The sequence below is a fragment of the Chironomus tepperi genome, unplaced genomic scaffold, assembly GCF_022539635.2.
Source record: "Chironomus tepperi strain 1889 unplaced genomic scaffold, CSIRO-AGI_Ctep_v1 contig_337, whole genome shotgun sequence".
Taxonomy (NCBI): domain Eukaryota; kingdom Metazoa; phylum Arthropoda; class Insecta; order Diptera; family Chironomidae; genus Chironomus; species Chironomus tepperi.
The window spans coordinates 2,113,434-2,136,578 of record NW_027226459.1 but is presented as its reverse complement, the minus strand read 5'-3'; the positions used below and the strand labels follow the sequence as shown (position 1 = coordinate 2,136,578).

General features: G+C 31.8%; 1 protein-coding gene across 8 annotated transcripts in view; it reads left to right on the top strand.

The window, feature by feature from the left end:
* LOC139093698 (uncharacterized) overlaps window positions 1-19,595 on the top strand; it is a 118,469-nt gene extending 98,874 nt beyond the window's left edge. For 5 of the 8 annotated variants that reach the window (XM_070644504.1, XM_070644505.1, XM_070644503.1 and 2 more), the window contains one exon: window positions 13,038-19,595. In XM_070644504.1, coding sequence (XP_070500605.1) covers window positions 13,038-13,132 — 95 coding nt within the window. In that variant the 3' untranslated portion in view covers window positions 13,133-19,595. Of the gene's footprint in view, window positions 1-12,105; window positions 12,497-13,037 lie in introns of all 8 variants that reach the window. The other 3 variants (XR_011544727.1, XR_011544725.1, XR_011544726.1) reach the window with 2 other exon arrangements.
* Window positions 19,596-23,145: the final 3,550 nt, after the last annotated feature.

Sequence of the window (23,145 nt, the reverse complement as noted above, 5' to 3'; positions counted from 1 at the left end):
AAATGAAATTAAATGTCAAATGGTTTCAGATTTTAGTTTTAAATTATATCTTGTAGGAAGTTTTACATACGAGACTGATAATGATTGTGTACATGGGTGTATTTAGAGGCGTAGCTTAAGGGCTTTGTGATGAAGTCCTTAGCCTTTACTTTTTGGGGAAAATTGGGAAAAGTCGGGTAATTATTAGGATAGAGGGAAACAACTTGCATGGAGCAAAACGCCCGGGACTCTAAAATTTTTGTATGAAATTATATACTTCACAAGAATTAAAATTTTGAGAAAAAATTTTAACGGATGGAGTTTATTTGAAATTTAACGGATTTTTAGAATTTGAATTTTTCGAGCAGTTATTTGATCCAAACCTCCTATCATTAATTAAGAGCTAATGCTTTGGATTGAAATTCTAATGCTGCAAATTCAATGACATCTATATTTACCTTCAACAACTTCCTCAATACATCTCTGACTCTATACCTATAAGTTTTAATGGATTTTAATCCTTTTGAAAGTTTTCAACATGTTTTCGAGTGATTTATGGCTTTTAAGACTTAGTTGAAAGCTGAGAAAACGGCTTTACTGTTATCATGAATAGTAATCACATCAGGTATGAAACATGTTTTCCGTTCTAAGACTACAAGTTGAGTTTTAAGAGTTTGAGTGTCGTTTGCTATTAGAAAACACAATTTATATGCTTTATAGAGCACTATGCTGGACGATATTGATAAATAACCTCAAAGTAAATGTTTACTTTGTAAGTTGTACAATTTTGGAATGTCTAACATGAAAAGCAATTAATTGAATTCTTGAAAACATAAGAAGCAGCTCTGATATTTCCCCCAAGCGGAAAATGTCCTTACTCGAATGAATTAAACAAACAAGTAAACAATCTCCTCTTATGCCATTCCTACTTACATAACCTCATTTTTATCCTATTATTGGTCAACTTTTTCTATTAAAAAAGAAATGTCTTTTTCAAATTGAATCACGTGGAGACTGTCTCCAACAAACAAACAAGAATATGAATCTTATTCCTTATTTAAATTCTTGTGGGTTCAACAATGGGGTGGATTTAACATTAAATATGGATGAATTTGGTGATATCTTTACAAAGTTTTAGTGGATTTTTGAGAAAAAGGGAGCTTAATAAAGCATTTTGTCAAGTATATCGGTTGGATTGGCTTGCTAGATTAGTTTTGTTGAGTTATTGACGCATCGCATAGGCTTTAATCTTGTAATCATTCTTAAATTCAAGAATTGATGATTCTAATTCAATTTCATTCACATTTCATTTGAAAACATACCTGAAGTTGGCTACAAAAGAACAATTTCAACTGGGAAATATACCTTAAGTTTGCTGAGAATGAACAATTTTCCTCAAATATTCAAATTTTGAATAACCGTTGCAAACATTACTCTCGATTTGCTCGAAATTTTTGTCAAAAATTTTTAAATTTTTTAAACCCGTTAGAAAATTTGAATTCCCATAAAACCGTTAATTAATCAATTTTGTATCTTCACGTCAAAAATGCGCTTAAGTCACTCAATAGGAACAAATTCTTCTTATAATTCTGTAAGGTATTTCTCGAAAATCCCCTTTCCTAGGATTGCATTATGCTGAGTTCTTGAGAAATTACATTAAAATATTTAAATAAAAAAATTCTTCAATTTCGAGTTTATTTTTGTTTTGTTTTTATTTTCTCGTTTCTTCTCAGAAAAGAAGAAGCTTTTTGGGCTGTGATGAGGATTAAATGTTTCTAAGTGAATAAGTTGAAATTATTTTTGATGATTCTTTTCCTTAAGGATTTGCCAGAAGATGTTAAATTTATGCTCATGCCTTTTTTGCTTTGGTGGATGCATCCTTTTGTTAACTGATTTTACAGAGGATGATATGGGGATGTCCATTAACGCTATTCGTGAACGAGAAAATGATTGTTTTTTAAATTGTTTGCTCGGGGTATCCATGACCTTTGGTATGTCTTTTGGTTGTGGTGCTATAGAACAATTGTCACAATTGACAGCCACAACGACGGTTAAAACATGTGTGCGAGAAAAAAATTTTAGGACAGAAATGTGCCATGGCAAGGAACACGAAGAGCACAAAATTGTTAATTGATCAAAAATCCAGATCCAGGCAGTGTGACTCTATTAACCATTCCATATCCAACTCTGAAACTTTTAGATGAAAGAATGAAAAATGTGAGAAGCTATAAAAATCAGATAAATTCAAGCAGATACTCAAATAAAGGATGAGCACCCAAGAAAAAAAAAGAACTTACAAAACCATCAATTTTAATTTGTTATTTATTCATTCAAACATTCTTTTATGATTTTTTTCTCGCTCCTCTTGTACATAATGAAGTAGTCCTTAATAATTTATAAGCTCTTCCATTATGGAGATAAGATCACATCAGGATTCACCATCAACATGCTTAAAAATATATATCTCTTGAACCTTTCCGCTTGAGAAAGTTTGAAATATTTTTTTAATCTTTCCAATTAAGAATTTTTTATGCCTTTTATAAAGTCAAGGAGCTTTCACGTTTCGGTCCCGATGGACACAAATTGTTCATGGTAGCCAAGTGACTGCCACATGACATCCAAGTGTCAATTTTCAAGATAATTGCCTTAAAATTTGATAATTGGATGCCATGTGACAGTCATCTGGCTGTCGTGTGACAGTCATTTGGCATGTCATGCTACAGTCATCAAGTTGTCATGTGACAGTCGTAAGACAGTTATATTACTGTCATGTTATAGTCATCTGTCTACCATGTGACAGTCATCTGACTGACATATGACAGTTGTCTAGTTGCAATGTGACAATCATCTGTATGTCGTGTGATCGTCATCCAACAGCCTTGTGACAGTCATCTGACTGTCATGCGACCACCATGTGACAGTCGTCTGGCTGTCATGCGTCGATCGGTAACAACTTTTGTATCCAAAACAAGTCTCAATTTCAAATATTAAAATTACAACCATTTGTTTGCTGTAGAATGAATCCACAATTGCTACTAATGTAAAGACTTTGGAATGTTTTTCCATATTAAATATTGAATATAAATCCATATGCTATGGCAACGACCTTTGTGTCGAGTTAAATAGAATTGTGAAGAAAAGGAGAAAAAAATTTTGCTTTTGTCTCAACGGATGGAAAATGATGAAGGAAGAAGAGCTTCAAACTTTTTATTCTTTGTCCTTTTTTGCCTTTGGAAGAATTTTTGGTTGAATATTATTTAAAAAGTTTTAATTACTCGATGTTCACAATTAGTGCTTCGTTGATGATTAAGGTAAAGGATGCTTAATGTGGTATGAATTTATGGATTTCATTTAAATTGAAATTTCATTGGTGTATTATTAATTATTTGCTATATTTAAGTATTCTGGGGGAATTTTATACCAAACATTAGGTATGCCATGCGATATTGGAAAGTCTTTTGGTATAATTTAGAGATTGTTGGAGGTTATGTCAAACATATCGTTAGGAATGTTCAATGCTGTCATACTCTATGTCAGTGTTTCTCAAAGTATGCTTCACATCACGCTATGTTGTCGCACAAGCCTTCACTGGTACGATACGGTATAGATACACCACTGGCATGGTGTAATGTTGCATCTGATGTGGCATGGTGGTATGCCAGGTATAGCGGTTCAACAGGACGATTCACAACAAACCATCTTACTAGAAATTCCCATAAAATCCCCTCAAGGACAGCATAACTCTTTTATACCAATAAAACAAAAACAGCACAAAAAAATAACTAGGAAACAACAGTGATTCATCTCTATTATAAACTCCCTCAACTTCCTAATGTAATGGCAACATCATGCTCGTTATTTTCCATCTACATTGATGTCGCATCATTGGATTTTCCATATTAGGTTCAATATTAAATTTAATTTCCTTCAGTTCAATGCACGATTCATCCGGTGTATGTATGATATGAAGTGTAGCATGAATTATTCCCATAACCATTACGACAGCGATGATGATGAGTGGAAATTTACAATTTGGCCAATTAATTTTCCTCTCAACAGATGGAAATTTTTCTTTATATACACAAAATACAAAATTGCAAATCTTCTTCTTTTCGTTCCTTTTTTTCATGTACCGCACAATCAATAAAATTTTCTCCATGCCCTGTACACGCAGGATTCGTTTTTCTTTTCTCTAGCATCGAGTACTCGAATGCTCACCCACACAAATGTACATGGCATGTACATAAATGGCTTTTCTTTTTACATTTTTTTTGTATTCCTCCTCATCGTAACGCGCGCATACAAATAAAAGAATTGAGATGAAAAAATTTTTGCTTTCTTTTCTTTATCGTCTATAGAAGGAACTTCAAATAACATAGCCCAGGGGCAAAGAACTGATGTTGGGTAAAAATAAGAATTTTTTTTTCATTCTCTCGTTCTGCTCTCGCATGAAAATTGAATTTTTTCTTCTTTTTCTTTCCTTTATGTACATGATGCTGCTTTCAACATGTGCTCTATGTGTTTTTAAAATGCCTCATCAATTATTATTGTTCATTTATTTTTACGATGGAGTGAGAATGAGAGAGTGAATTAAGGGGAGGAAATTGATGAAATTTTGGGAAAATTTTGAAATTTTGCTGGTTTTTGTCGGAATTCTAAAATTTTGTGAATTTGTAATTTCGAATTTTCGAACATAATTTCAAAAATGAATGTAAACAAAGCAATTTTTGCATATTATTTTGCAAAATTGTCCAATTTTCTCTTTGAATTGCTGCTTTCAAGTTCTATTGCTGTTTCGCTGCCACTTTTTCCTGTAATTTGGTACTAAAAGAAAGATTCTAACTTGTAAATTAGCTCTTAATTTTGAAAATTAAAATTTGAAGTGGAATTTTGAAAACCACGTGGAAAATTTCATTTCAATTTTGAATTTCTTGCAATTTACCGACTTTGACTATCAAATAAGTTGAAATTGATGAAAATTCTCAATATTCAAACAATTTTCATCTAGATTCTCTCAAAAAAATGTAAAATCACCATCCTCACCAAATGGCTTCATCATCACTTTGTCAGAAAAACTCAAACATTTTCCCCCCTTCAAATATTCAAATAAAATCCCGATTTTGTTACAAGCGTTAAGGCAGAATGAGTTTGATTGTGCCGTCAAATTGCATTAGCATAATACGATGATACGATAATATTGATGATTACGTGTAAGGGAGGAAACATCCTAAAGGATCTAGATAGAAATGATTGCTAAACTTTTGTTGCGTATCATTCTGCAAAAAAATCTGTTGAAATTCTTGCATAAACTAAATTATTGTGTGATATCGATTTTTTGTTATTCTACCTCAACAGAATTTGGATAGCAGCAACTGCGGGTTTTGGTTTTGTTGCAATTTATGCAAATAATTCTATGAGTTTAGTTTTAATTTGAAAAATTTCCCCCAGATATAAAAGTTTAGGGCGGCAAAATTAAAAAAGATTTTTATAAAATTTTGCCTTGTTTTATAAAGTTTTGTTAAGCTCAAATGAAGGGTGAAATGAAAAATTCACGGAAGTGCTTCCTTTTCATTTAATTCCATTATTTGTAGATTCAAAAGGTTGAAAAATAAAATTTTCCTTTTGGGGTTAAAAATGTTTAAAGTCAGAGGTGGTCAACCTTTGTGGTGTGGCACACTACTTACATTTAAACTATTTTAGAATTGCCATGAACCCTACATCATGTGCGGTTTTAATCGAGCCTTACCACCAAGTTGTCCCGCAGCACACAGGTTGTCCACCCCTGACTTTAAAGGAACTCAATGTGGAGTTGAAATTCATTAATCAGGATTATTCATGTTTTCAAATAAAACTGATTTTTTTGAAAAAAATTCAACTTTTTTTTCTATGCTTTAATTATGGCAGGAGCTTGGGTAGGAGGAAATTTATTTAAATAAATTTGATTTTAAATCGCAAATGAGAGGCTCGAATTTTAATTAAAAAGTAACAAAGTCGTGTTTATGATAAATTTATGAGATAATTCGCGGAATCAGAAATATGGTAAATATGTTTGTGTGATTTGATATCCTCTGTATCCACAGGCTGTGAGTTATTTAGAATTTTGTAATAGGGACAAACAGAGATGAAAGAGTTTACTACTTTTGACATTTTAAGATGATTTTGGAATTATTTACTTACTTTTCTGGCCGTACAGATCAATTGAGATCCATTGTTTGCCTCAGATGTCGCCTGAAACTGGCATAAGGCTCAGGCTCTGATAAAGCTTCCAAGATTCTTGTAAATTTGAGTATTTCAAGGAATTCCCAAATTAATTCAAATAACATATTTTATCAATTTCTGAGTGATAACGGAATCTAATCAAAATACAAAATCTCAAAGCCATCACAAATATATCACATAATTTTGAGGCATTTACAATTACAGATCAAAACCGCAGTAAATTTTCTAATCAAATTAAGATGAAATCATGCGGGATGGATCATGAATTCTTATTTAAATTACATATTTTGTGTGTAATTTATTGCATTTTAATAGATATATTCAGTATCTCGAATTTTAGATAGTTTTGGACAGATGATGACTTCAAACTCTTCAATTGATGTCATGTGTATCCTAAGAGATAAAGAGCATGCTCTAGAGAGCTTACTTACTTGCTTAGCTGGCCGTACAGATCAATTGTGATCAATGGCCTAGATTCCCTTAGTTTGTGCTTAAGGATGGTGACTTGCTAGATCAACGCATCCTGTATTTAGATCTAGAGTATTAGCTTGCCATAAATATACTAGATAAACATGTTCATGAGTCCCTGACAGACAAAGAGCATGCTTTCATGTAACAGAAATCCTACCACAATACCTAAAAGCAGTCTCTTTGCCTATTAGTGAGCTTTGCTTTCAGCTCATTCTGTTCCTAAGCAACGCTCTTTGCCTGCAATGTGTAAATGATTCAATACAGATATACTCCATTATCTCTTAAAGCATTGACAAATTTTTCGAGAATTTCTATTGAATTAATAATCCGAAAAATATATTAAAATGACAAAAAAAAAAAACAAGGCACAACTCATCTCATTCTTATCAAAAAACCAGCACTCGAAAGCGACAACTCATGTTAGTTTGGGATAAGACAATAAGCATCCTGTCATGAATGATTTCACATTTAATACATAACCGAATGACTATACACTTAATTATCTAAATTTCAAAACTTTACTATCAGGAACCAAAAGTTTTAATGATAAATGTCATCTTCACGACAATGAAGTTTTGATGATAAAAATGGAATATGATTAATTAATTTATCTCTTTTTTGTTATGGCCCTTCCAAATGTCATTAATCTATTGTCACTTATTCATTCATGAAATGATTTTTTATTGATTTTTGCTGCTTTGAATGCCTAAGGTAATACACAAAAAATGAGCATAATTCCATCATTTATGCTTGTCACACCGAAAAATTCTTCTTTTCTAATCTTTCGTTGCTTCGTTGAGCTGTTTATTGGGTTTTTTTGTAAATGATGTCCAGCCTCGAGGGACACAAATGAAGAAGGCTTTGCCATGAAGCTTTTAAGGGCCTGCCAAATCTATTTATTAGAATCAAATAGAAGCTGTCTAAATTTGCATATCATTCGGATGTTATATTTGGAGCATTTTGAGCATTTTGAGCATTTGGCGGGAAAGAGGGTGGAATTTAAAGCTATGAAGTGTTTGTTGGTTGTTTTTAAGTGAGTCAACGTGGCTCGGTTGCGGAGTGGTTTAGTAATTCGGTGCTCAATTATTGCAATTCCGACCAAGCGATTGTTGGTTCGAGACTCAGCAGGAGAAGCTTTCCAATAGTCCTTTTTCGAATCATATGCAATAATAGTAATAATATTAGTATACTCCATTTAGTAATGTTGTCAATGGGCTGCAGACAAAAATTGCAGGGCTGCAGACTTGGATGAACTATTAGGTACAGCCAAAAACCTGCAGGCAATGCGCATCTAAAATGCAAGGATGCAAGTGTTCCTGTTCTTGACCGAATTCTACTTCTAAGCCTTAATGAGACCCCTTTGCAAAATAGACCTAACTTACTAACAGCCTGCTTATTTTGCATAGTAAATAAATAACAGCAATAAATGTCTTTTTTGTGTTGCCAAAATAGGAAAACAAACAAAAAAATTTCACCCAAATTATTTATTTTGTCGTCTTTGAATAGCTATTTAATTTAAAAGAAAAAAATCAGTCATGCATAAAAGATATTCTTATGCGCATTTTCGGACGTATACCTCAAAATTAAATTTCTTCTTTATGTGACTGTGAATTTTATTGACAATGCAAAGTACGAAAATTTCTCTTGTAACTGTCAGTGGACTATTTTATTTTGTGAATTATAGCTTCACTCTAGATATGCGAAAGTTATGTGATGGATATGCTCAACATACAAAAATGGGCGAGGAATTTGACTTTTAATTAAGTTTTTTTTTGTTGCTAGTGCCATTGGCTGCTGTAGTGCTGTATTTTAATTACTGAAAATATTTTCTCTGCATTATGATTTGAGTTGATGATACGCAAGTGGAACTGACTCGTTTTTTTCGTCTTTTGCTTTGTGCTATGATGATGACTTTTATGAATAATTTTATGGAACATGTGTGATTTTTTATATTTTATGTTCAGTTTTGCTGACTGACTTTTGGGTTTGATGGCTACTGTTGTTCCTTATCCGAGTGACACATGGAAGCTGCAACTGCTTGCTAGTCATAGCGGAGGTCTTTATGTTCCATAGTCAAGCCTTTTCCATTTGTGTTGCTCGGGTTAAAGCAGTTAAAGTCAAAGGATATTAATCATCCAGCAGTAAATTATTATTTTAAACCATTAAATTCTGACTTCCATACATTTCCAACTATAAGTAGTCATACGCTAAATGTTTCATAAAAGTTAAAATAATTCATACATTAGTAATCAGCATAGAAAGTATTTCGTATCTAATTTTGCATTCATGTGTGAATAGAGGTTGACTAATTTCCAGGAAGCATTAGCTGTTAGTAAGTCAATAACAATTTATGATACTCATTATCACTCGATAGTATGAACAATCGATAAATGATTTGAATATTAATATGATTATTATCAATTTCACTAGTCGGCCATTATGTATGCGCCTTAGTCACTCAATTTGTCATATGATTTTCTACATGAAGCATATTAACAGTGCTGTGCAGTCTGACTAGGTTTGTAGAATAAACTGGTCCGATTGGTCCTTACTGAAATGTTCTCATATTAGTGATGAGGAGACAATATAGTTAGAACTAGCGTAACCTTTGTTATTGGAACATGATTGCATTAAGAGTTAGTAGGTCAATTCTGATCAGATACGCAAATGTGGCTAATAATATAGCTAGAATAATCAAGATGGCTTCAGTCAATATGAAATTGATCAGCATTGTTACCTACCTGTTGAGATTCGAACCCATGATAAAGCTAATGTTCAGTATTCAGGTATCAGATACGAAATCTACACGGCCTTGACCATATTCTACCAAATCTACATATAGCCACCCCAACCTTCATGTATAATCCCCATTTCTCTTCAATGTTTATGTCTTTTCAAAACGAAAGAATTTAAAGAAATATTCATATGACTAACATACATAAATTAATATATATGCTACAGAAAATAAGAGGAATCCGCAATTACTTGGTCATTTCTCATTTTTTAGTAAACAACAAGCAACAGCCATAGCGAATAGGTGAAAATCCAATTGTTCACTCACTAGTTAATTATTTTCACGATGTACGAGCATTTATTTTGATTTGATGCTTAATTAAAAAAAATACTCGCTTTGAATTCATTGTTGGGCACACAACATATACATGTATATGCTTCATATTAATAAACAAGAGAAGTATTTTCGTTATTTTTATTTTACCGCACATCTTCGCATTGTTATCGTATTCATAATTTATTACTAATCCACACTCATACATAATTATTTTTGATTTATTCAGTCTTCTTCGTAGCTAAAGCCTGCTATTCATAAGCATCGAGTTTGTTAACACATATCAGGTTATGGCTTTGCATTTTTTATGAATTACTTACGCGTAACAGTTCTATGATCTCATACCTGTGGAATATATGGATGTAATTCGCATGATAAGCCACGAATCGACAGGATTTATGTTGCCAGAAGCTTATAATCTACCAATTTTTAATGTTTATGCTTCTGAAATTCCAATAATTTGTATTACAAATTAATAATTTGTTTGCTGCCCGATGGCACTTCCAACATGAACTTCAAACATGTTATGACTTTTAAAATATCAAGATTCAAAGCTTCATAAACACAGAAATGTGAAAACCGGAAAATAAAATTCCCGAAGTCTTCAATCTCCAGAATTTAATATTAAAACCGGCTCCATATCAAGTTATTTGAACTTTATTTTTCTTTCATTAAATGACAACATGGTCGGTATAACTTGCTTTCTAAAAGTTATTATCAGCTGTAAGCATGTTGATCAGCTGACCCGTGTCATCACTATGGCGCCTCGTGTGCGGCATTTTTAAAACTTTTCGTCAGTCGAATCATGATGACAATAAAGTATCTTTATGACATTTACTAATTTTTGTATTAATTAGAGGATTAAAAAATCTATGAACTATAAAATGGTAGAAGAATCAATGCCTGTTGTCTTTAATTAAGATTTATGTTGATTTTGTTGCTTAATTTTCGAATATTGTTCCGAATAATGTCCGAAATGAATGTAAACAATGGATATTTTATCAAAATTTTTTGATTTAACATTGAGGAACAAAGGATTGAGATCTATTGATTGATTCTTGCCATCTTTTTGTGTCAATTTGAGTTCTTAATTGTAAATTTCCATGATTATTAAGATTAGAATTTTCAAATGAAATTTTGAAGTGGAAAATCGAAATTGGCGCGAAAAATTTCAAAATTTAACAGTTTTCCTCTTGTTTATTGACTTCCGACTCAAGCAAGCATCTACTTCAACAATCTTAGAATCTAAATCCACAAAAATTCCCGTAACTCATCAGCAACAACGAAAAAAAATCAAACAATACTTAAAACAATTAGTCAGAATCTTGCCTCGCCACATAAAACAATAAGCAACTAAGTTGGAAGCTAGCGATGAATGATAATCATTATGTGCTGTTTTCAAAAACGACTATTTTAATTACGATACTTTACGCTGCACATTACTTACTTCTGGTACTAAACGCTTCGCATTTTGTGAGAATTGAAAATTACATACCGGAATTTCATTTTCATTATTTAACATTCAGCAGTGGAAACTACACATGATGAATATGATGATTTGTTGATGATTTAATTGAAATATCGGTAAATGTAAAGAATCACTTGTATGCTGTATTGTTGATGCCGCAATATCTACAATACAAAAGAAAGTGAAAAGCATTTACTAATGACCATTGGATAGATGTCAAAATGTTACAGCTTTTTTTGCTGAAACGAGTTTAGAAATCGCATCGCAGTACAGTAACTTAACATAGATTTATTTCTCTCGGTTGGATTGCTACACATAATTTGAACGATTCTATTTTCACCTGTAGTCATGTCTCTCAATTTTTAATGTGGACAAACTTTTTAATATTTTGGACACGATGTAGCTCCCAAAAGAGATGTGGTTCCTTTTTGAGAAAAAAGGTCGTTATGACTTCCATGTCCTTCCCATTTAATATCTGGGGATCTGTTTTTATTGCTACCTTTTTATGTTATTTTAAGGACTTGAAATCATTAAACAATAGGAGGACTTAAAGTTGGGGTGTCAGTAATGCATGAAAGAATATAAATTCAATTCAAAGACAGCCTGAAAAAGGAAGCATCAAGTACTTGAAAAAAAAGTCCTACTGTCAAAAAACTCGAGGGGTGACATAAAAAGTAGGTCAAAAATCCTTTCTTAATTCCATTCTGCTAGAATCTCATCATCTTTTTATGTTCTTTTCTTCTTCAATATTTGCCTGTTGGCTGAATCTGACTTGTCACGTTTCAAATTTCTGATGAAATTGCAATTCGATACTTCTATCGTATGTGACACACAATTACGTCTAAATATTTTGAATGTCGTATGACATGTAATCAATTAAGGCAATTTTTATCATCCACAGATCATCAAAATGACAATAAGGCACAACATTATGTTACTTATGACTTACGGGATTACTTTAAGAAGTTTGAATTGTGATTTAAACTTCTAAATTGTTTTTAACGGAAATTTAAAATTTGAATTCATTAACTAAAACACTACAACAGCTTCAACATTTGAAGAAAACCCTACAACAGCCTCAACAATTGTAAAGTTCTCATTTTGTTAATAAAAATAAGTTAAATCTTCAATTTAAGCAGTCGAAGGCCGTCTACTCATTCCAAACAGACTATAATCAAATAAAACAATAGACATTGCATTGCCTGTGACTGGGATAGTGATAAAAAAGTGAATAAACGAATAAACAAACAAAGTAATTTACACAAGTCATTGTTTTATGGACAAAGTTTGCGGTAAACTGTTAGATTTAATGTTGTATTGATTCCACTTTATATTGCTAACAAGGGGAGGTTATGGGCAGATAAAAGGACGTGATAACAATCTTGTCATTGAGATGTTTGAGAAACTCTCATAACAATTGGATAGGATATACCACTTATATTAAAGATTCTTGATTTATTCATGATTAATAAAACCTCTTCAGTCACGAACCTTACTACATTGTTCATTACACAAATTAACTGATTCTACTTCATTTAACTCTCATTCTCTCGTTCATCAGTTTAAGAATAACAAAAACTCTGTCAAATTTAATTTCCATTTTCTAATTATTAAATTACAAGCATTTTAAGCAGTGGTGAGCAACCTGTGTGACGCGGCACACTAGTGTTCCATCAAAACTTCATGGAAGTGTCATGAACCGTACACATTGTGAGGTTTTAGTCGACGCATACGAAGGTGTGCCGCAAAAAATAAAAGGTTGCCCACCTCTGCCTTAAAGGAACTGCCACAAAATAATTTAATTAATTAAAAATTTCTCTTCTTCATTTACAGGTGATATAGAGCCGCCACCTCCTCCGCCCAAGAAGAAGGGCTTCTTCAAAAGCTTTTGGAAAAAATCACGTCATTATTCGTTGGAACAGAATTAAGCATGTCGCTGACTCACACGCATGATTTTTTCTTGATTATATATTTTTTAATATAAATTTTTGTCATGACTTAAGGAACCATCAAGAAGTTTCCGATTATTTCGATAACCATAATGCAAAAAAAAAAAAAATAATAAGTTTTTATTAATGTAAGTAGTCGCCAGATGATTGGCAGCATAGAAATGATGAGATGAGATGATAAAAAATTTTATGAATGTCTTGTAGGCTGTTTTACCTTTTTTTATCATTCATGATGAAATTTTAGTTGTTTTTGTTTGTTTGAATAATTTTTAATGATAATCCTTTTATGTAGTCACACATCGATGCTGTTATGTCTCATAACTGCTCTTCGTGACTCATTTTTGAATAATTTCTATCCTTTGAGAATTTTTATGTAAATTTCTGTAAAAAATGAATCCAGAATTTGAAGATGATTGAAATTGTTCAATTAGTGCTGTACAAACTTTGTGTAGGCAGGCTTAACATTCATCCTACGATGATAATGGTCAGAGACTATCTGATATAAAACAAACCACATAGCCACGTCTGCTCACTAATATGAGTAATTAGTCATCATCAATCATCCAACAGCCAACACGAATATGAACAGTTTGTGTAAGGCAAACATACCCAATGTCTATGCTAAATTGACTGTCAAAATGTACTTTATCGGTATTATATACAAATAGCATACAGAAGTGTAGATTATGGGCTGCTGAAGTGACCTGGATATGTTAAATTAGCAAACGAGTGCGATTAATGTTGGAACTGATGATGTAATGGTGGCTGAGTGACAGTGGAAATAAATTAGCAGGCTTCAGAATCAGATCTAATTACATTGAATGATGTTGGGATTTAGGTTAAGGGAGAGCTCAAATTAGAGTAGGATGCAGTTTTTCAAGGATTGCTTACTTATTTAGTTGATTGGTTGTACAGGTCTATTGTGATCCATGGCTTTCTCAGAAATGTCGCTTAACCTTAGATCTATCTATGGCTATTGCTTGTCAATTCTCGGCTCTAAGTCTAATCGAGTATAGTTTAAGCAATGATTTCAGGTATCCGGAAAGCACATGACGTTGAAATGGTCCAGACTAACTTGAATCCAACTTAATGCCGAATTTCATGGAATTTGGCCAAGAGCAAAAGCCACGCTGGTGTGGAACTGGATTTTCGAGCATGTCTTCACCGTTTGCTTTCCGGGTTAGTTGAACAAACTGCATACGGTTTTGATCGTGTTATCGGTCAAGGCTAATATTCGAATTACAGTTGTTTAAGGACTAAGACATCAGTCTTAATGACTTACTTAGTTTTCTGTTCCATTAGCGATTAATGTTCTCCATTAGACGTCTCCTAAAGTTGGTTCTTTCTGCTAATTATCTCCAGCTTCTCTTCTCTTCATGAGTTCTAAATGGACATCAACCTTAGATTGACCAAAATATCCACTAGACCGATACACAAATTTGCACATTTCTCAGCTGGCCAATTCCAATTATCTTCAAATTTCTAAGATATTTAATAATAATATTTTTTTTGTATTTATGCTTCTTTCTCGTACATATATGATGTGTATATAAATTGTAAACTTATTTATTTATACCTTACTTACTATTCATACTCTACGGAGATGATTTCTTCTTTAAATTTAATTCTTTTTTTGTTTCTACTCTAGTTACGAATTAACCAAAAAAAAATATGAAGAAAAGTAAATTAACTAAAGTTCATATTGACTTAACACGATTTATAGGAATTAATTTAAACTAAATAATATGAAAAAAAAGTAAAAAAATTATTATGATGAATGAATAGCAGCAGCAGCAGAAATGAGTAAAGCGAAAGGTGTTAGAGGAGCGTAATTAATTAATTAATTTTGCTAGAAATGAATGAAATTTAAATTCAGAAATGGAAGCGGATTTTATTTTTTGAAAAGAAATTAATGCTTGAGTCAATGAAATTTCCTTGGTGAGAAATTTTTTATGATGTCGGATGTCCGTTTCCTACTCAGCAAAGTAAAAAGTGACAAATTTGGAAATTTGATATTTTTTACTTGGGAGATATGCTCGTGAGTTTGGTCTTTTTATGCCAGAGCTTGAAGTCTACTTGAATTTTGCATGGAAAAGTCAGACTCATATGAAATTCTAGTTGACATCCAGCTCTTGACCCTCCTAGCTTATTAACGACAATGCTAAGGACAACGACAAATTAGTACACAAAGGAATACTCAAAATAGTATACTGAAGTATACTAAATGTAGTATACTGAAATATACTCAATGCAACATACTGAAGTATACGCAATGTTGTAAATTGAAGTATACTCAAATTAGTATACTGAAGTATACTCAAGCAAGTATGCTGAACTATACTCAATCAAGTATACTGAAGTATACTCAAGGTAGTTGATTGAAGTATGCTCAAGAAAGTAGACTGAAGTAAATTCAAGCAAGTATACTGAAGTAAACTAAAGTATACTCAAAGTAGTATATTGAAGTATACTCAAAATAGTATGCTAGACTGACAACCACTCCCTTAAGTATCTAATAGATCATACCCAAAAATTCTAGTCCCTTTGCAAATTCCAATGACTCAAGCATCAATAAACTTAAAAATTGGCATGTCTTTATTTTCAATTTGAGTAAATTTTTAATGATTTTCATAAACATAGGCGACTAAACGATATTTTATGAAAATAAAACAGAGGAAATAAAACATGAGAATCGATACCACATTAGACTAAATTCAGTCCAGTATTAGAAATTCTATCCAGGTTCATAGGATGATTAATTAACTTATACACCATCTCGAACTTTCTCTTTCACTATCTCGTTCACTTCCCCTCAATATTCTGTTCATCGTTTTGCATGCATGTCCCATTCAGACATAGACACAATAATCATAAATTCAGAACATGAAGGATGACTGACATGCACTTTTTTTTATGTATCCACAAACACATATGCAGCATATAGCGAAAAAATAAAATTTAACTTAGTTGCAATTAATCAGACCTCGTTCCATCTGTTGACTCATACAGAATAACAAATTATCGGCAAATTATACTACGGCTATAAATAGCTGGCAATAACTTTTAAATTGACGTTGACTCTTTTTTTTTGTATTATTTAAAAATGTTTATTGCAATACGGTGCGCCACTATTGAGCCGGTATGCGTCTTTTTGTCTCCTCACCTATTTCTAGACATATACATATAGAGAAGAAAAAATAAATTTTTTACCAGAGATGGAAATGATTGAAAATGACTTTTTTTTATTATATACATATGAGAGGGAAATCATTTTGTTTAATGAGACTGGCTTTTTATTTGAAACTGTTTTGTGCTTTCCTGACTTTTATTGGTTTTCAGTTTATGGAAAGTTATTATTTTTGATGGGTAGAAATTGTATGTTGATTGAATTTAAAGACTGAATATCAGTTTGAATCACGTATATTATTTGTTTTATTATGATTTGAGTTGTTTAATTGTTTGATGGAGTTGTAACGGATTTTTTTGATTTGAATACAGTATGAAAAGGAGAAAAGATTTGAAATTACGTACGTTAAGCTCAAATTCTTTCAAACTACGTACGTAAAATAAAAAACATTCAAAATATGTACGTAAAATGCAAAGAACATCAATAATACGTACGTAAAACGCTAAAGCATTCAAGTTGCGTACGTTAAACACTAAAACATTCAAAATACGTACGTAAAACGATTAAGCATTCAAATTACGTACGTAAAATGCAAATAACTTTCAAATAACGTACGTAAAATTCAAAAAGTTACTATATTCATATTTAAAAAAGCCGTTAAACTTAGAAAAAACATTTTTCAACAATTTTTCACAACTTTTGCCAAATTAATTGTGAATTTAATTCTGAATCTGACCAAAAAAGGACTGAAAATTCAGAAAATACACCACAAAAAGTCATCTTCAAAAATTTCCATCCCTGCTTTTTTGCGAATAAAAAAAAAAAACAATTTTACTACCAAATATGAAACAAAATATAAAGAAAAAAAAAACTTTTTAAATACATATATTTCTTCCCAATTTTTACATAAACTTTTTTAATTTAATTTCAAAATAAATATCAATCAGACACACTTATCAGCAATTTAAAACTGAAAATTAGAATAACGAAACGAAGATGATGAAAAATAATAGAAATTTTAACGGGCTTAACATTTACATGAAAAAGAATAAAGAAGTAATAATGATGACGAAAACCACAACAATAAATAACATAACATAACTTAACATATAGACGATAAAGAAGAAATCCCCAAAAAAAAAAAAAATAATGAAAAATTCTCTATATTGTGTAACGATATGCTTTTTGATACCAATTAACAATTAATAATCGAATAAAAAAACATAAAAAAAGAATGAAAAAAAATCCAGTTAATAATAGTTCAGTGCTATTAAGTCAGTCTCGCCTTAAAGCTTGATGAATTGCTAGAATTTAGGGATTAATTTTGTGAATTTGGGACGTTCAAAAATAACATCTAGGATTCTAGAGTTGGCTGGTATCTGTTTGACTAGTTGTCCCGAGTGACACAGTACCGAGCAAAGTTAGAAGTTGACTCGGATTTTGTATAGAAATGTTGACTTGAGTCTCCTCGAATTCAATCCAAATATAAGTCGACTTGGAGCTCTAAAACCGATTGACACTTGATTAACATTGACATTTGTAAATACCAAATGGAAGTAACCTCCTTGAAGAAGCTAAATGGCGGCCAAATTAAGACAGATGACTTAAAGGATCCGTGGGGAAGCCTTCCTTATTTGTGTGACTCGAGATTGAGGCAAATTTCATATTTTGTCATCAAAATATACCAAAAACAGTTATCATGATGCTCTCAATAGGGTTTTCAATCTCAGAACTGAAATATACTTAATATACCCGTGACTGATAATCTCCCGAGTAGACAAAAATGCATTAGAACTAGACATTAAATGGACATTAGCTTGCCATCAACTAGTTATTACGTATTTTTTGTCCACTTTTACCTAGACTGCTGTTTCAACGAAAAGATGTGGAGATACCCTATCGACTAGGGTTTTCAATCCCGAAATACGATTGTATGTCTGGGATCAGTACCAGCATTCAGTATATTCAGTATGCCATCATGTATGCCATCACGCCGTCAGTAAACCATCATAACATGCTGTTAGCACAGCGCCCTAGGGGTGCTTTGGGCGAGTTCCAGTTCCAATTTCCAAGAACAATAGCCCACACAAGCTAGTCACACAGCTAGTCAAACAGCAAACCTGTCAACTCACCAATCATTCACCAACAAACTTTGCATGCTAATTTTTTGACAATTCATCAAGTTTTTTTTTACGGGCCGAGGTTGTTCAACTTCCACAATACATACCAATAAACCACACATGAATATGAATACCTTCGCAATATTTTTATCTGCTATTTTTGAAAAAAGAATTAAGAAACATAAAAAAAGTAAAGTTTAGTAATAATAAATTGGAGAAAATGAAAAGTAAACCTCATTAAAACTTTATTTAAGCTTTTTCTCTCTCTTTATTTTAATTGGATTGACGCGTGTTTATTGCATTTCGGTGTTAATGCAGTTATCCACATGAGAAATTAGCTTAATCCGAAGAGATTAGTTGAGATACATATAGATGAAAAATAATGTAAAGTTAACTTAATTAGCTATAAAATAAAAATTGAAATGATTTTCTACACAGTGCTGATATGATGAATTAATGTCGGAATCATGCAACTGAATATCTTTGGTTTGGTTTTTAGATTCGAGGAGGAATCGTCAGATTCTTTTATTTGCTGGATTCTTGAAGATTTTAAAGGAGTTATTATGGATTACTGTTGAATTGTTAGGTAAAATTTAGGATTCGAACCCACGTCCTCACAAAAAGAAGGACTTGCAAATGCCATGTGACAAGAAACCATGTGACAATATCCCATCACTTGGACGCTACGTGATAAATCAATCAACTTGGATGCCATTTGACAGTCACTTGGATGCCATATGACAGTCTATTGGATGTCATATGACAGTCACTTGGATGCCATGTGACAGTCACTTGGACGTCAATTATTGGGACGTCATATGACAGCTTCTTGGCCGCCAAGAGTTAAATTTGCGGATCGAGCCAAATTTCAATTCTTCGGTTGATGGTTGATATTTCTATGAACAACATCTTTCCATAACCCAAAATATCAACTAGAATCCACAAATAAAATAACCTGACAACAACCTAACCTCAAATAATAAAACAATTCTTTCCGATACAATCAAATCACGTCATTTTGTTTACTTTTCCAATTTTCAATTTTTAAAAAACTTTTCCCTTAATTTAATCTTCTGCTATTATAAATGAAAAATAAATTTGATATTTGTATTAAAAGTGAAAAAAAAGCTATTAACATGAAAAAAAAAAATGAAAATGGTGAAAATAAAGGAAGAAAAATATGATGAAAATTCAATTTTCTTTGTTTGTTTTAATATTCAATTCTTTTAAATGTTTACTTTTCAGTCATTAAGATGATTTTTGGAAGGAATGAGGTTAAGTTGGGCAATGAAATTGAAATGTTGCAATTGTTTGTTTTATGAATTTTTAATTTCAGATATCAAAGAGGGCTTTGACTTTTCGACACAGACTAAATACCCGAGCTTAATGAGTCACTGTCCTGTTTACCTTAAGTTGCTTTCTTTGTACAAGTTGATTTCAAAAATTGTCGGTTTGTAAGCCTTACCATCCCTAGCTAGATTGTCAGGCATTTGATCAGCTTCGAAGTCAGACTCCGGCTTCCTCAATTCCCCTAGCAGTCACAGTAAACCACTCCAAATTAAAGATTCAAACTGAATTTTTGACAATTCATCATGATAAATTGATCAATTCAATAAATTCAATTTTGAAGCACAAAGGCTAATCTAACTTGACGCATGTAATTCCATAACAATCGGTGTAATGACCTCAATTAAACTTTTGCACGCTCAATTTGAATATAATTTAAATAACAATAATTCATTAATTTAATGTAAACCACATTTATGTCAAGTTGTTGTTTTTCGATTAGACTTGCTTACTACAGCAATATCAACTTAACTTTTTTTGTAAGTAAAGTTATAGACTTGATGTTGTGAAGGCTGAAATTGCTCCTTAAATGGAATCATGGATTTAGCCTTAAGGAAAAAAGTGTTAATGGTCTTTGAATTTACATAAATTGACGTTTATTAAGTTTTAATGATGATTTTGCTGAGATAATCAGAAACTATTGAATTGTGTTGCAACATTGAAGTATGGAAATGATTTGAATATTGCATAACAACAATGAAATCAACGAATTTGGTGAATTTTAAACTTAAATCCAAATTTTATTCAATTTTATTGTTGTAACGGTCATTTCAGATTTGAATAATATTTATTGTACATAGTTGAACACCCCTTTTTGCATAAAACATCAGTTTATCTTTGAACTCCGACGAATAAACATTTTTAGAGTATTTATAACACATTGAGGATGCTCAGCATTAATACAAACTTTACCACAATTACAAAAGTTACTTTTGCCTCACTTTATTCCAAAATATTCAGAAAAATTGCACATAAATCAGAGTTTCATCCAAAGTTCAAGTTAATTTCCCAATTTCATCATAAATATCCATCGTCATAACCTAATAATCCACTAGCTGCATACAATTTCACCCTCATAAATAGCATAAATGATTTTCAGATAGCCAATAACTACACAAAGGACAATATTTGAACAATTTCTTGGTTATATGGGTAGGTAGCGTTCATTATCCGAAAATTAATGGATTCAAGTAATAGAAGAATAAGAAAGGAAGCAGTAATTAGATTTATGTGAGAGCAATTAAACTTTTGTAATGACTTTAATTTATGTTGGAACTACCACATAGATTTTGGATGGAAATTTCATTTTTGACTTCTTATTTGCTGGGGTTGAGGATGTTTAGAGGTCAAAGTTTATTGGTAATTGATATCTGTAGCTGGTATTTGGTATTTAGATGCACTTAGACGTCTTTTTTGGAGTCATTCTGGAAACTGCTATAATTTAATCTATGCTGTCTGCGGTTCCGGTCGTGGATTACTACCTAGGTATGTCTAAGAATTTAGACAACTCTGTTCTACAACCATTGAAGGTCGGATCAGATGTCGAAGCCAAATTGAGCTCGTCAGAGTTTACTAAGGTCCGATTGAAATTTGTATGAAATGTTATACTTCACAAGTGCCCGCAGAAATTAATCTTTGCAAATTTTAATCAGTTTTCGAATTCGAATTTAGGTTAATATTTGATTTGACTTGAGAACGATCGAATTGACTTAAGTAGTTGACTTGATAGACTGACTTTAAACTCTGCCTTAATCTTTATTATCTTTTGGATCATGCTTGACAAAAGGCTATTTTACGAATTACTCGAATTCGCGTCAAATTTGATTGACAAACCAGTTTGGCATTGACTTAATGCTGTTCATATTAACTTTTGTGTCATTTAGTTCCATTCACCAATAAATCTGAAATGAAAATGCCCAAAATCTGAAAGAAAATTAGTTTAATTCCATCAAAAATCAGAATTTGAAGTTGACTCGGATTTTGTACCAAAATGTCAACATGACTTTATCTAAATTCCAAGTCAATCTCATGCACTACATCAAAATTAAAAGCAACAAGTCACATCTGTTTTCAAAACTTTTTATTTTTACCTTTCTCATCATTTTTATCAATCAATAATGACATTTCATTTGTTTTTTTCATTTATCTTTAAGTAACTGGAACTGGAAGAATCAATAGTTGAACCAAATGATAATTTCTGCGATGCTAGAATTGCATTAGAGGTGAAGATTTTGCCGTAACCAGCACAATATTTAATTATTCAAACTCATTACTGTATGGAACTAACTCAATGAACATAAAAATTGTATTTTTTGTCTTACTTCTTACTCTCCTTTTTTTCGAATTTGTCGAAATGCTATTTTGCGAGAGGAAATTAACAGAACAGGCTGTAAAACTTACTCAACTGTAAATTTCTGCTTTTGTTCAAGCAGCAAATAATAAATTTATGGATTTTTTTTTGTTTTTGTTCCATTTCGGATAGAAACCTTCTCATATATTGCGAGATATTGAGCTTTTTTCCTTCTTTTTACTTTCGTCATTAATGATTTTTAAGGACAAGAATTTTGTCGGCATTAAATATAATTTTATCCTTGAGGGGAGGAAAGGATATGGAATTTCCCGAGCGATACAATTAGTTTGAGTTGAGTTGAGTACCTAACAACGTTAATGAGCAATTTTGTCCGTTAAAAAAGATTTCAAAAAAACTCAAAATTCAAAATTTCAAATCTTTGTTTACATTCTGAAAAAACTTTTGTTTTTCGAAAATTTAACCTTCCTGGACATAATTGCTTGTCATATTATCGATTTTTTGTTAGTATACAGCTCAAAGTTATGTATTCAACATGGTATGAGCTTAGAAAATGTCCAAAAAGTACTTAAATTTGCAATTTTCAAATTTCTAAACTTTTATTTCTAGATTCCTTATTTCCTCCTTGGGTTTGCCAGGATGTGCAGGCTGCCTACAGCAGGCCTGTAGTTCCAGTTTCTATTGTTCCAGAGGCACATCCAGATGCAGTTTTTGCGCATCTAATTTTGGCAAACTCTATTTATTTCCCCTTATTTCAAATCTGGACCTAAACAAAGAAAACCAGTTCTTCCCCAGAATTAATTGCTTTGGTCTATTTCGACTTTAAACTCTCAACATCCTTTTAAGATCAAATCTTTCAATCAATTCAAGACTATATCCTAACAATTCAAAATCAAATTGTGGATATCCTGTAACTTACATTTCCTGTTTATTCATTGAATAAATTAGATGAACAGCACATGAATCGCTCGGGAAATCCATTCAAGAAATAAATTTGATTATCAGCAAAAATACAATAAAAGGATCTCATTAGAAATAAACATTTTCATGTTCTTACTTCCTTCTCTCTCTTTCTGTCTGTTTCTCGCAT